The sequence below is a fragment of the Pseudomyrmex gracilis genome, unplaced genomic scaffold, assembly GCF_002006095.1.
Source record: "Pseudomyrmex gracilis isolate BER0280 unplaced genomic scaffold, ASM200609v1 scaffold_160, whole genome shotgun sequence".
NCBI lineage: Eukaryota > Metazoa > Arthropoda > Insecta > Hymenoptera > Formicidae > Pseudomyrmex > Pseudomyrmex gracilis.
This window is the reverse complement of record NW_018020744.1, coordinates 288,317-302,549: the sequence shown is the minus strand read 5'-3', so window position 1 is coordinate 302,549 and position 14,233 is coordinate 288,317. Positions and strand designations below refer to the sequence as shown.

The 14,233-nt window shown below is 42.4% G+C and overlaps 1 protein-coding gene across 1 annotated transcript in view; it reads left to right on the top strand.

Annotated features, from left to right (window-relative positions):
- LOC109857464 (serine/threonine-protein kinase NLK) overlaps positions 1-14,233 on the top strand; it is a 78,277-nt gene that overhangs the window by 53,427 nt on the left and 10,617 nt on the right. Inside the window, exons 6-9 of the mRNA XM_020433772.1 lie at positions 12,444-12,529; positions 12,765-12,974; positions 13,107-13,295; positions 13,716-13,917. Coding sequence (XP_020289361.1) covers positions 12,444-12,529; positions 12,765-12,974; positions 13,107-13,295; positions 13,716-13,917 — 687 coding nt within the window. The remainder of the gene's footprint in view (positions 1-12,443; positions 12,530-12,764; positions 12,975-13,106; positions 13,296-13,715; positions 13,918-14,233) is intronic.

Below are 14,233 nucleotides of genomic sequence, written 5' to 3'. Positions count from 1 at the left end.
AAAAGGCAACGCGCACACGCGTTATCTTAAGATATTTTTTTTTTTTTTTTTTTTTTTTTTTTTTGCATTATCGCGTATGGTCTATTTGCTGTTTCAATTTAAAAGAACGAAGCGACGTGGTACCAATGTGTAGACAAGTAAAGCTAACGGAGTAGTTAAATTAATTAATTAAGATACAACGCATCTCCTTACCGAAAAGACGACGTCAAGCGGAGGAATGGAGAAGAGAAAGTTCGAAGTTGAGATCTCCCAGAACGACGGAGGTGTAAGTCCGTTCTCAGAACTGCCTCTCAGGAGTCGTTGAGGTCGAGATTCCAAGATAGTCTGCAAGGTGGGATGAGAGGGAGGTCGAACGGAACGGGGGATGGGTTGCTTCCAAGTGCAAGGAACGAGATGAGAACGGGCGAGGACGGGGAGGAAAGTCGGTGCTTATAAAAATCCACGAGTAGCATATTGCCTCCGTCGTCGCCGGGTGAGAGTTGAAAAGGGGTGTGTGTGTGTGTGTGTGTAAAGGGGGGAGGGAAAGGAAGACAGGTAGAGTGGGAGTAGGAAACCGGGATAAACAGGATCGTTTCTATTCATCCCTCGGGATCATCCTGGGATCTCGACGCCCCTATATCGTCCTTACATTGTCTGGCTTGCCGAATTACCCGTTCCTCCCCTAACCACCAAGTTCTGAAAAATGTCCATTCACCCTTTTTGTTACGTCTCGTTTATTCTTTTTATTTCTTGGTCGCTATGTTCTTACTCTATGAAGAAAAGACGCGCACAGAAACATTTCCTCACGGCTTAACAGAGCGTATATACTTACGTCTCGATATTGTAATTAAAATCAGCATTACAATGTGAGTTTTTAAGATCGCGAAAGGCAGAGTTGTACGGAATGAAGATTACTTCATCGTTTACAGAAACAATTTTTTGAAACATATCAAAACGTCGGCATTAAAATATTACACGATACAATGACGCGAGAAACGTGATTCTTACAATTTACTTATTTATCTTTATTCTCCCCTTGTAATCACGCAAACATAAAGAAGATTTTTTTGTGCGTGCTCAAAGTTGCATAATTGCAATACCGAGCGTAATTATAATCAACGGCGCACACCGCCTGATTATGTTTCGCGAATGCGAAATTTTATTACGAGTCCGCCGTTCCTTTGTTCGCGGGCTTGTGTCGAAAAATGTGAGTTAAACATCCCTCATCCAGCGAGATGAAGAGAGAAAGAGAGAGAGAGCAAACGAATCAAAGGATACATCGGAGAAAAAGAGATCGCGAGACGAGAATGGAAGAGAACGACGTGTGTGCGTCTGAAAATGAAATTCCATGGTAGTGATAAGACGCAAATGGAAGTCGCCGCCGCGACACTCCAAATTCTTTGGTCAAGAAAGCTCAAGAATCCTCTCAAGAACCACTTTCTTGGATTTCTCGCAAAAATTTCCGTGAAGTTTTTTGCTCTGTCTCTCTCTCTCTCTCTCTTTCTCTCTTTAATGTCAGACAATCTTAAAAAACGCTTTTTTCGCAAATTAAAAATACACGCGCGAGTTTATTAAATTGTCATATCTTTTTTTCAACAGTGATTAAGCATGAGTTAAGATAATTTATTAAAGTCTATAAAAGTTGCACACTCAGGTCCAAATTGAGGTTTTCGATACTACGGAAGGTACTTGGCAAGTATAATTATTCGCGGCGAACAATTGCGGGGCTTTTTATTTGCGGATGTGAAAAGTACATTTCGCCGAGAGAATTGTCTTTTCGTGCAATCAATCCTGTTTCTATCGCGACCGGACGCAGCACTCGACGAAATGAAATTCGCACAGAGAAGGAGAACCAGCACAATCGCAAAAAAAGAAAAAAAAACAACAAACAAACAAACGGAAGAGAAGAAAAACGGGAGACGTGCGCACGCAGTTCGCCAAGTTCGTTACGCGCTGTTCTCTCGTTGCATATCGACGCGCGATTCATCGCTTCCGGGCGATATTAGAACACACTTTACGATCTATCGCGCGCACATAAATCTTCGCTGCCGATCCAATCATTCTTCCCTTTTTAGAATCGCCATTATTTAACGTCGCAAAAAACCTTCAAATACAAATATATCGCGAGCTCAGAGATAAAAGCCACACATTTTTGCCGCGCGAGGATTGTAATTCCCAAAATGTCGGGGGTGATCAAAACAAATTAAAAAGAAAATCTCACCTGAGAAGAAAAAGAGTTTTTCTAATATTGTATAAAATTAAATTGAAACACGCTCTGCCTGTGAAAAGTTCCACAATTTCGTCGTAATGGTGATTTTATTGAGTTAAGTCTTCGGCGGGAGCGTCTTTTCTGTGTCTTTCGGATGTCGTTACTAGCTCTACCATGAAACGCGGTGGACGGACGCAAAAAGGGTAGTCACGTTAATTCATCATTCAGCGCGTCGCCACGTTTTGTTTTTTTTTCTGCGGTTGTTTCCGAGGATAATTTGTCATGACAGCGTTCCCTCTCTCCTCCTCATTGCTCTCTCTCTCTCACATCCCTTCCTCTCGGCGAAAGATGCAACTCGAATCGCGATACGAAGGAGATCCCGCCATGTTCACCCTTCGCTTCCGTTCCTTCTTCGCTGGAAGGAGGTTTGTGGCGCAACTAGTGCAACGTGAACGCAATGCGAGCGCACCGAATTATGCTCCGGCCGAGCGAGGCGCATCGTCGCGAATAGTAATTTTTCCTCGCGTTCTCTCATTATTAAAATCTTTATCTCCCGTCTCATTGCAATAATTTGTTTTTTTTCTCTCTTCTCTCTGTCTTTCTCTCGTCGCGACGAAATGGAGTTACTTCTGAAAATTGCTGTTATCGATACTCGTGTGCGAAGTACGAAAAGAAGTGATCTTTTGATATGTAAATATAAATTGTAACGAAAAATTGCATTTTAATCTACAAAATTAGAATTACCCTCGATATCGAACTTTTCCTAGAAATAACAAACAATCCCTTGCGAACAAATATTTAAACATTTATAAAACAAATTGTTTATTTATAGTTTATTCATTTATACATACTAGCACAACACAGGCGCGTGCTGCGCGCACGTTATTATTATTTTTATTTTAACATGTTGCGTCAGTGAACACCTGTCATCGCGATGACAGATAGCATATACGTCTTACAAACCATATAATACACACATGATGTATAAAAGATGTCAGAAATCACGCATGAAAATCACACTCAAAAAATAATGAGAGGAAGGAGTGGGAAAACACCACGTGACTAAAGTCACACTGACTTTACTTTAATTAAAATTTAATTAAAAATGTGAATAAAGTAAGATCACAGAAAGAAGAGGAAAGCCAACACGTGACTTTACTTCAGTCACGTGTCTTTGAACACGTTGAATTGAGAAACACATCCGAGAAACGTCCAATCAGCGTCGAGATAAAAGTGGCAACAATCAATATTGAGACAATCGATTGTGATTATTTACACACGCGCTTTTTCTGGTAGGATATATATGCAATTTAATTATAAAAGAGACAATATCTTTATCAAATGCATTTGTCAAATGTTAATCTCGAATTTATGGTAATATTTCCAAAAGTACTTTTGGCAATTTGTTTCTTTTTTTTCTAATTGCTACTGCAAACAACGAGAGAGAAAGAAAGAGAGAGAGAAAGAGAGAGAGAGAGAGAGAGAGAGAGAGGCAGGAGATATGACGGTCGCAATCCTGGCCAGGGCCGCTCTTCTGATTGTATCCATCGGTCAACGTCCTTTCCGACCCGGACTCCGTCCTCCAGGCTTGCCCGAGCTTCTGCGTGCTTCAACGGTACATTTCTCGAGACGGAGATGCCATGAACCGGAAAGCGAGCGGCACGCGTTTTCGACGTGTCCGATAAGGCTCGCCCGTTTCCGCGGACGCGCGCGGCACCGTCAATTGCAGTTGCAGATGTCCGTTCCGTGTGCACCGAAAGTTTTCAACTCTTTCGACACCCCAATCCGAGTACAAGATCAAGTGTTTCAATGATACAGAAAATTTGGCAATTAATCTTTCGCCCGCACAAGTTTATGTGAAAATCTATTGTATTTCTTTCTCTTTGAGGAAAACCAAAATGGCTCGGTTGATAATATTTCTTTTCATATCACTCATAGAACATTCAGTAATTGACACTTCAAACACCTGTCAATTTTTTGTCTCTCAAAACTGTCAAATTAAACGACTCCACAATAAAATGTCGCCATAAAAAATTCAAATTAACCTGGCGTCATATCAAATAAAAAGTCATTATATCGCCAAAACAATTAGAAAAAATCAATAACTGCCAATCATTGAAGGGATGCTAACTACGTAGGTTCGGTTACGTACTTATTTTCGACAATCGACAAAAACCTCGTCTTTTTGATGCCGTTAACGATCGAGCGATAACTTGCTTGTTTTATCTAATCAAGGTCTCCGCGTGAAAAAAAAAAAAAAAAACTGAAACATACTTCTCAGTAATGGAGCACGAATTAACGATGACGTAATTGACGGGAGTTTTGCGTGTTCGTAACGCGGCATGACGGATATGTGACGGATACCGGTGGAAATCCGGTTCGACGAGTGCGACCGACCGGCTTCGGATTTTCCCACCCGGTATAGCGCGACGCGTAAAGTCTGGACAGATAGAGCAGAGAGCAGCGCGCGCGCGAGCTTCTCTTCTTCTCTTGACTGGTCCGAAACCAGTCCTGCCGCCGCCCATCCGTGACCCCAGACCCCGTCATCCGGTCGACTCCGGCTTCTCCTCTACCACGTCGCGTTGGTTAACCTCGCCGCGCTTCTGCTCCTTCGTCCTGCGTCCTCCCGCCCTCTCCGTCACGCTGCGACGTTTTAATTAAGGAGCAACATCTTTTCGATGGAAAATTGCGACGTTTCGCCTTTTAATCCGCCCGGAAAAGCGCGGTCGCGTCAAATATTGTGCAACAACAAATCGATACCTTCGTAACCCGACGCTCTTTTAGAAGAGCGGAAGTGTAGAATGGAAGAATCAGCACATTTGCAGAAAGAAGCGATCGTCACTCAAATTTTTTTTTTTTTCTTTTTCAAGAGGACTTAACTTAGATCATAGACATATTTCGTTTTATATCATTTGTTTTATTCAAAAGAATAGAAACGTATTGTTTTACGCGAAGAATTCTTCTATCATTTGAAAAAAATTTACTCCAAGAGAGACGTATAAAAACGTATAAAAAATAATACAAATTACATCCTTTTCTTATTTTTTGTTTCTCCAAAATTACCCTGTTTTAAAATTGATTGTCATGTTTTGACAATCAATTTTAAAACAGGGTACTGACGCATGAGATGTTCTTGTGAGGAAACCGACAAAGCGGTTAGAAAGCTTTACACGCGTTCATCGAGCCCTGTATAATTACAAGATCGCGTAGATTAGGACGCGCCCTTCCTCTCCCCGCGGTAGTAATTTCCGCAAATGATGTGACACGTGTCGCACGGCACGTCTGACTTCGTCGATTTGTATGCTCGTACTACTTGCCAGTAGTTGCGATCGACGTCAGACGAATCTTAATGAGCGGATTACACGGCGCGTAATCTCGCTCACGGTTAAAGTGTAACACGTAACGCACACCTCCGCGGAAAGACAGAGGGAGAAAGAGAGATGAGATAATTCAGTTAAACGTGAGCGTTTCGCTCGCGGAACGGGAATCGCCGGTTTTATATTTCGAACATTTTCTTCGAAAGAAAAAATCGCGTTTGCGTTCGAATCAAATCGAAATAATAATATTCGTCGGAACAAATCCAGCGGGTTATAAAACACAATCTAATCTTGTTGAGACGATTGTAATTGCGATAAATTTTCGACTGGTGTCACACTAACGTGATTTATTGCTTTCTTCGTTCTCTCGCGACTGTCACATCCGAATTTCCATTTCTTATTCGTCCGCGCGAGTAATAACCGCCGCGCGCCTAATTGGCATACTCCGCTCACATAAATTGTCACGTAGTTTAATTAGTCTTTGTTAATTCTCTCGCGCGCGAGGACCTGTCGCAGTGGCTCCCGAACTTTCGCCACTTTGAATCGAAGGCCGGAAAATCGACGAAGTTAATAATTCAAAGTTCGACTCTCTCCGGGGGCAAATATTAGCTCACGTTCTCTCGAGTCGCTTGTCATTCTTCTACATTGTACATTAACAAGCGCCGACATTAAATCGGTTGGAACTTCGCCAGAGGAGACGAGAGGAAATAAGAGAGAGAGAGAGAGAGAAAGAGTCCTTCTGGCTTTACGTTTTCGGCGCACGTGCGCGAGCCATGTGCAGCAGCATCGAGGTATCCAATTTTTGGTCCCCGTGTCACGCCACATTTATTCTCAAATATCGCTCTCGAGTTTCGCGAAACATTTGAGATTTGCGAAGATATAACTTCAAATGTTTCTAATAAAAAAAAAAAAAATAAAATAAATAACCGTAACGCACTCCGTAAAAGATATATGATTCTTGATGCGGCAATCTAGATGGTAGGCTCTAATTTGACAATAAACGCGCTACAAAGATCAAGATGCTTACCGGAAACGTGCAAGTCGATAGAACGCAACGTGTACACAAATACGTACGTACGTGCGCGCACGCGCGCTGTTAATTAGATTCAACGTCCGATCAGAATCGACTTAATCGACAGCAGGTGCGTCGATCAAGGATAACATTCTGAGAACACGACGACGTTGGTTATACACGTGTGCGGCGCGCAAAGTTGAGTCCTTAATCGTGCACCTGATAGAAACCACGATGCGGAGACGTGATACGTCGTAAATTACACGACATTCATTAAATGGGAATGACGCAACATATATTTGTATCTGTGTGTGTGTAAATTACTCGGAACAGGGCAAAATTGCGCAGTTATTCACAAGTGCGTGTGTGTGTCTGTGTATGTATGTACACACGCGGTGGTATACGCGAGAAAAAAGCAGAAGCTGTGCGTTCTTGCAAAAAAAATAAATCGCGACAAAATAGCGACACAATGTTGTCGACAATGTTTTGCGTATCGCAAAGATATCACTTTTCTAATAAATAATTTTACAGGTTTGATTTGTGTTCGAATGATTCTCTCTCTTGGTGCATTTGTCGGCGTGAAGTGTCGAAAAACGCGAAAATTGCGGAAACGGGATAGCGGAAGAAACGCGGAGCGAGCGGAATTTCAAAACGGAAACGTTTCGAAAAGCTCGCACAATCTCGGTGGCATCGCGCATCTGTAACACGCGTCGGTATTACCGGCATTGTGTTACGTTGTTACGGCTCGGCGGGCAAGTGCCGTTTAATATGACGTTTAAAGGCACACACTTGGCGAACTCCGATGCGTGACAGGAAGCCGCGCGGCGGCGGCACTCATTATATACGAATCCCTTTCCTGTCCCCATTCAGCTCCGCGCGAGATAAATTACTCGGCGAGAATTAACGCGACGGAGTAATTAATCGCGCTCGGCCCGCTTCTACTACCTATTAACAGAGTCGTCTGGAAAAAAAATCTTCTCGTGGTGTGTAACCGAGCTTTTTCGCGCCGGGCTCGCGATAATCGCGAAGAAAAGACAAAACGGAAATTGCAATACACGGACCTCTGTGCGTTTTCGGTACTTAACGGCGTTTGAGTGTGTATATAATAAGCGTTCGCTTGTATTTTATGCACGTCGCGTTAGCGTATATTTTAACAGTCGTCGCGTCGGTTTTAAATAAATTTATTCGGTCGCAAATTTCGCGATAATACGCGAAATCTCTTTCAACGAATATAAACGCGGATTCTAAATAGAAACTCCTTGACTGCGCGCTAAAACAATCTCAGGTGGTTGTGCGTCTGCAACGCGGTTATCGGCCTCGCCGAAAATAAATTCGCGTGGTGGTGCAAGGCTTCTTGTTTACGGCGCGATTCCGGTGACGTGGCGGCGGAACGCGAATTTCTAAATTAACCGCGACCGGAGCGTCGTCGTCGTCGTCGTCGTCGTCGTCGCAACACGCATCGACCACGCAAAATCGTTATAACTCTCGAATATAACACTTCGCCGTTTGTCTCACGTTACATTTCGTCTGTCTTTAATTTATTTATCAAACGCGAAGCAAATTCCACTGATAATGTATATCCGAAGTGTTAAAATTGAATTGAGTCGATTATGATTATGTGAGATAACATTATATACAATCGGATCGTTGCAATTATACAATGAAATTTCTCGGATTGTTTGACTGTTCGATAGTGTCGCGTGCGTAAAATAAATTATTCGATAAATTCGTCCAATTTTGGCATAGCCGGATTGTCATTCTCGAGTTCATTGCACTCGAGCTATGGCGCGTTCTCTTCTTATAGAAGAACATATTTCTTCTTCCATCCTGCCAACGAGCAAGATAGTCAATTACCCGCACACGAAAGTCACGGCCGTTCTTCGGGAGACCCCGATCTCGGTTATCGACTTCAAGGTTGTTGGCAACTTTCTATCGAAGATAACACAAGTGGACAAACCAGACGCGGACAATTTGCGAACGGTTGCAAAACAAACCGTTGCAGTTTACTTCGAAAGTGGTGTAGTTTAGCACTATTTTCAGACGGTCTACGCGCGATCCAACTTTCACGTCTCGTTCGCACCGCCATTCTGTCTCCCTCTCTATTGATCTTGATGAAACTAAAAATAATGAACACTGAGCTCTCTTATGTTATTTGTAAGTATCGCCAAAAAAAAATTTGTGCCAGAATTTATCGACCGACCGACCTGGTTTTTCCACATGATAAAACTTTATTTTGATTTTTTTTTTTATTTTAGTATCCTCTTTTTTTGCTACATCCATCTTCCGACCTTTCGTTTAATTAGCGGAACGTTCGATTAAATAAATCCGATTTAAATGGGACAAGGAAGAGGAAAAATCGTGCGGAAATAATAGTAATCCTTCGTCACGGGAAAAAAACTCGTCCGTATACGTAGGTGGCGAATTTTAATTGGCTTCTTTTGTACGTTAACGAAAAGAAAAAGTGCTCCCGTTTATGCGTTGTATATAATACGTATATATATATATGTGTGTGTGTGTGTGTGTATGTATATGTATATGTTTATAAATATATATATAATATTTATTTATTTATATACATAAATATAAATATATATGTATATATATACATATATTTGTTATATATATTTGTTTTGTGTCACCTGAGGCTAGAGTGTTCCATATCCATTGATTTTCCGTGAACGATAGAACACTAGTCCTCAGGGAACGGTATGTTGTATACATATATATACATATATATATATATATATATATATCGCAATAAATTTGCGCGTAAATTCGTATCGATTATGGAGCAAGTATACGTCGGCTAATTTCGATGATAAAGGACGTTAAATAATCAGGCTATTCATAAGTGGCTCGCTGATGGACTTTAATTAGGGAGCATTTCCGCACGCGCGCAACTAATTAATTGCTCGGTATAATCGAATTTTATTTGACGCTATAGATTTTATCGATATAACGTTTAACGATAAAGATCACAACGCGTAATCACTGATGCGTAGTAATAAAAAAAAAGAGAGATTAGAGAAAAAGTTTCGGAAAGGTGCACATTTTCGAAAATGCATCTCCGAAAAAATATCTGACAAAAATTTATCTCTAATTCCGAATCGCGGACCATTTGGTTTCTACACACGCGAATAAATTCTTTGTAAGGAAGCAAGTCTCTCGCAATATCTCGATGTTCGATTAAGCCGCGGCGACGAAATTCGGCAGCTAAGCGAATTTTTCACGCTGCTTAAACAAGCGTGCGTGAAGATTTCCCCGACTCGACTTATTCGGGATGCGAGTTAATCGCGTGCGAACGAGCACGATAATATGAGAGCTGCCGCGCAGCGATTCCCCTCTCCCTTCTTTCCTCACCCGGACGGAGAGACTTTAATTACGACGAAGGCGGATTCGTAACACTCCAGTTTCGCCGACTATCCCTCGGGACGACGGATTATTCCGGGTAATATTAGTGAGTTTTATTGCCGAGACGCGCTTGCGGCATGAATCACATTCAGGGCCGTGATCGAAGACAATTTCGGAGCGAGAAAGATGAAAATCATATTTTAATTTCACGTTGCCTTGTACACTTTCTCTCCCGAAGGATCGTGTCTGATAAATTATCGGGCGTATAAATTATCAGATGGAGTATCTCTCGAAAGCCTTTAAAAAATACGTGGAATCATCGAAGTACGAAAAATTGAAAGCAAAGAAAAAAGAAAAACAAAATTTTAAACGTAAAATAGAAGCGTGAAATAAAATTGCAAGCTCGATTGCAAACCGTTTGTTTTTTTTTTTTTAATTTTTTTTTATTTCTAATGTAATGTTCAAAATTATATACCGTGTTTCTTCTCGACGTAGAAATCAACGCGAACGAACGGCAAAAACGATCCCGCTGACAGGGATAGATCGGAGGACGCAAAAGGAATCTCGTTACGGTTCTGCAGGCTAACGTCGCTTTTCAGCCGCCACCCCGTCGTGTCATTTCTCAACCCTCCGCGCTCGCCATTCTTGCGCGTGCGAGAGAAATCACCTCAGCCCCATTCGAAATGAGGCGAGGAAACAAAAGGGAGGCGAAAAAGCTCCCGCGCAAAATCCCCAATAAGTTATCGTCGATTTCGCGCGGTTAAAAATAATTCGAGAACTCTAATAAGTCGAATCGATGAGACTAATTAAAGCGTCACTCGCGCGCGTCACTCGGTTTTATTTATACTAAGAAAGCGTTCGACTTTTAGAACGTTTTCCCAATATCGACTTCAATATCCTGAGTATTCTGAAAAGCATTATCTGCCACGAAGAAAGGACGTGTGGCATTCATCGGGCAACTTCACGGCATTATATACGTAATCGATTCAGCATTTAACTTTCGGAGAATCATTCAAAATGTAACTCACTCTCGAAGTTCGACACAAGAAAAAGAAACGAGACTCTCGTCGATCGTTCCTTTTTTTTTTCTTTTTTCACGTTTTTTTGGCGAAAAGTGAAAGTGCAGAGTGTACGTAACTTAACATCGGGTTTTTTTTTTGCGAAGCTGAAAAAATATCCGAGCTCTTCGAACGAACAATATACTCACTCACGCGGAGTTATTCGCATGCAAACAGAGCTACAGAGTTTGGAAAACAATTGTATTTTGAAAAGAGAGACTATACTGTAAATATAGAGATCTCCGAAAACATCGGGAGTGTTAGCATCGAAACGGTAATAAGTTAACTCGAATATAAGCATTGAAGATGCGCTACATACATACGAAAACACGCGTCTGTGCTTTGTCCGTGCGAGGGAACAACAGTTTTAGTTTGTGGAAATACATATCTGTGCTCTCAAGTAGCCACACACACACACATCTGGCTCTCTGCGGTTTCCGCTTCCTCCGGAAGATCAAGTTTGTCGAAAAGAAACTCATTTTTCATTACGTTGGAAGATCGCGAAAACAAAAACGCGAAGCCCGCGCTCGACGAGTGTGAGAACACGATTTCGAGCAGAATCGCGCTTCACAAAGACCAGCGTCGTATTGTTGTTGTACACGCAGCTTTTGTCGGACTTCGTAAATAAAACAAGTGTAAAAGTGCAATTCATAATGTTATTTATAAAGTTATTTTTCTCGAGAGTTACTGAATGTTTCAGAGCTTTTTGCGGGAAATTGTTTTTTCCGCTAATTTTTCCGAGTCACGTTGAAGTAAACAGATACGGTCTGTAACGGTTTGAGAGTAACGAAGGTTACAAGATTAACGAGGAAAATGTCTTTAAGCGCTGCGCCTTCTACCGCAGATCCTCTCGGCAGAACATATTTAATACCTCTCAGTGAACGGATTATAAAGCGCAAAAGAGGAGAGTCGCGCGATTATATTCCGCGTGGGAACTTTTACGCGCCCGCGTATTATTTCATTAAAGCGACAAACAAATTCGATTATCATCGATCTCGAAAATTCATCGCCCGGCATTTTCGAACAAAATATAACCGATTTTTCATTAAGCCCGTATATAATCTCCGTGTGGCGTTCTGGATTTTCATTAGAGGAGGGAGGAACAAGAACCGGATTCTCGAATTTGTGCAAATTTTCATCATCGCGAAAATCGGGTTTACGACCGACGTGTGTCACGTCAAGCGGCCGGGGCATCGCCGCTGATGTTTTGTCAGCTCGTCACGCTGACGAGAAAAATCCTTCCATCAATATCATTTTCGCGGTTTCGCACACCACGCCGCCGGAGATCGTCAATTTTTACAACTCGATGAAGCTCTAGGCTTTTCGCGATCAATTCGTTTCTGCCGAACAATGCTGTTGATCCGATCGAACCGATTTAACTCTCGCAACTTTTTTTGATAACTTCCTTTCTTTGCGAAAATTATATGATTTTTTTGAAGCGAAAACAAATCACTTCTATAATCGATTTTATATTCGAAGCCAATTTGTAATTTGCGATGTAATTTTGTTGCTTTCAGGCCTCAAGTACCTTCATTCGGCTCGAATTCTCCACAGGGACATCAAACCGGGAAATCTTCTGGTGAACAGCAATTGCGTACTAAAAGTGAGTCTTAATTAACGCACTTTAAAATGTAGATCCTCTTCGGCCATTTTGAATATCTTCACTTCTTATTTTCCTCTCCCTTTCTCACTTTGAATTCGAGGACATTAAGGGAGATCAAAATCGGGTGTTTTCTCCGTTGTTAGAAATAGTGACTCTCTCCAAACTTATTTCCCGTGACACTCTTCTGTTTAAATGTCAAACGGACCAAGCGCATCAAAGTGTTTTCTTTTTCCAGATTTGTGATTTCGGACTGGCCCGGGTGGCGGAGCCCGATCAGAACGTGCACATGACGCAGGAAGTGGTGACGCAGTATTATCGCGCGCCGGAAATCCTGATGGGCGCGCGGCACTACACAGCCGCGGTGGACGTGTGGAGCGTCGGGTGCATCTTCGGCGAACTGCTACGCCGACGAATTCTCTTCCAGGCCCAGAGCCCTGTGCAACAAGTGAGTTGATCCCTTCGGGTCCTTTCGAAAAGTGTTTATACGTTCGACTCGGGTCTTTCTTTCTTTCGCGGGATGCGCAGGAAAAATGTTCAGGAAAGAAGAATTGAAACACGTGTTTTCTCACGGTTTCAGCTCGAGTTGATCACGGAACTGCTGGGTTCACCCACTCTCGAGGAGATGAGGTACGCGTGCGAAGGCGCGAGATCTCACATGATGAGAAGAGCGCAGAAACCGCCGTCGCTCGCAACTCTGTACAATCTCAGCAGCCAGGCAACGCACGAGGCCGTCCATTTGCTCTGCCAGATGCTAGTCTTCGATCCCGTAAGTCCTCGCGCCACGAGAAAAAGTCGTTAATCTCTCCGTCTCGAAATTTTCCCGCATTTTCTCTTCTTTATTTTATCTCGCCGTTTCGATTTAATAGCGTAATTAATAACATTAATTATTATTATCTCCTATACGCCAAGAGTTATTCATTTTTCGCTTCAATTAATAATCATTAGCGCAAAATTTCCCGGTTTCCGCGTTTTACGATTGTTAATTTTACTCGTTAATTTCGTTGTATTTATTTAGGTCAATAACGACCGGAATAAATGACTCGACGCTTCGTTGCGGCGTTGTTGATTGCCGAAAACGTATAACTCGTTTGTACCGCTATTTGCGTTTTGTTTGCGTTGAGAATTAACGCGCGCGTAACGGTTCGTGTTATTTTGTTTTTATTTCCTACGATTGTTGCGCACGCAGGACAAGAGGATCACCGTGGTGGACGCCTTGGCGCATCCCTACTTGGACGAGGGACGATTGCGATATCACTCGTGCATGTGCACGTGTTGTTACACGACGAGCGCCGGTATGAGGCAGTACAGGGTGGACTTCGAACCTTCGGCAGCCCATCCCTTCGATGATCTCTGGGAGCGAAAACTCACGAGCGTGCAGCAAGTGAAAGGTAAGATACGTATTTCACTATCGCGTGTTTTTTTCTTCACACGTGTGTGTTATCTGAAATAATGATTTAACAACAGTCGGAGTTTAAATGTCGGTTTTTTTGCCGTCGGTTTTTTGCCGTCATTTTCTCTTGTCTCGTCGAGCTGCGCGAGTTCGGTTTTTTCTTTTTTTGCGATATGAATTGCAAAGTAATCGGATATACTGTCTCGAGGATGTCTCGCGGTATCAAAGGTAGTGACGTGAGCAGACACGTGGCTGCGCTATTCGAGAACAATAACCGCGATAAAACGTTCCCCGTTCCTGCGTGCCGCGATAAA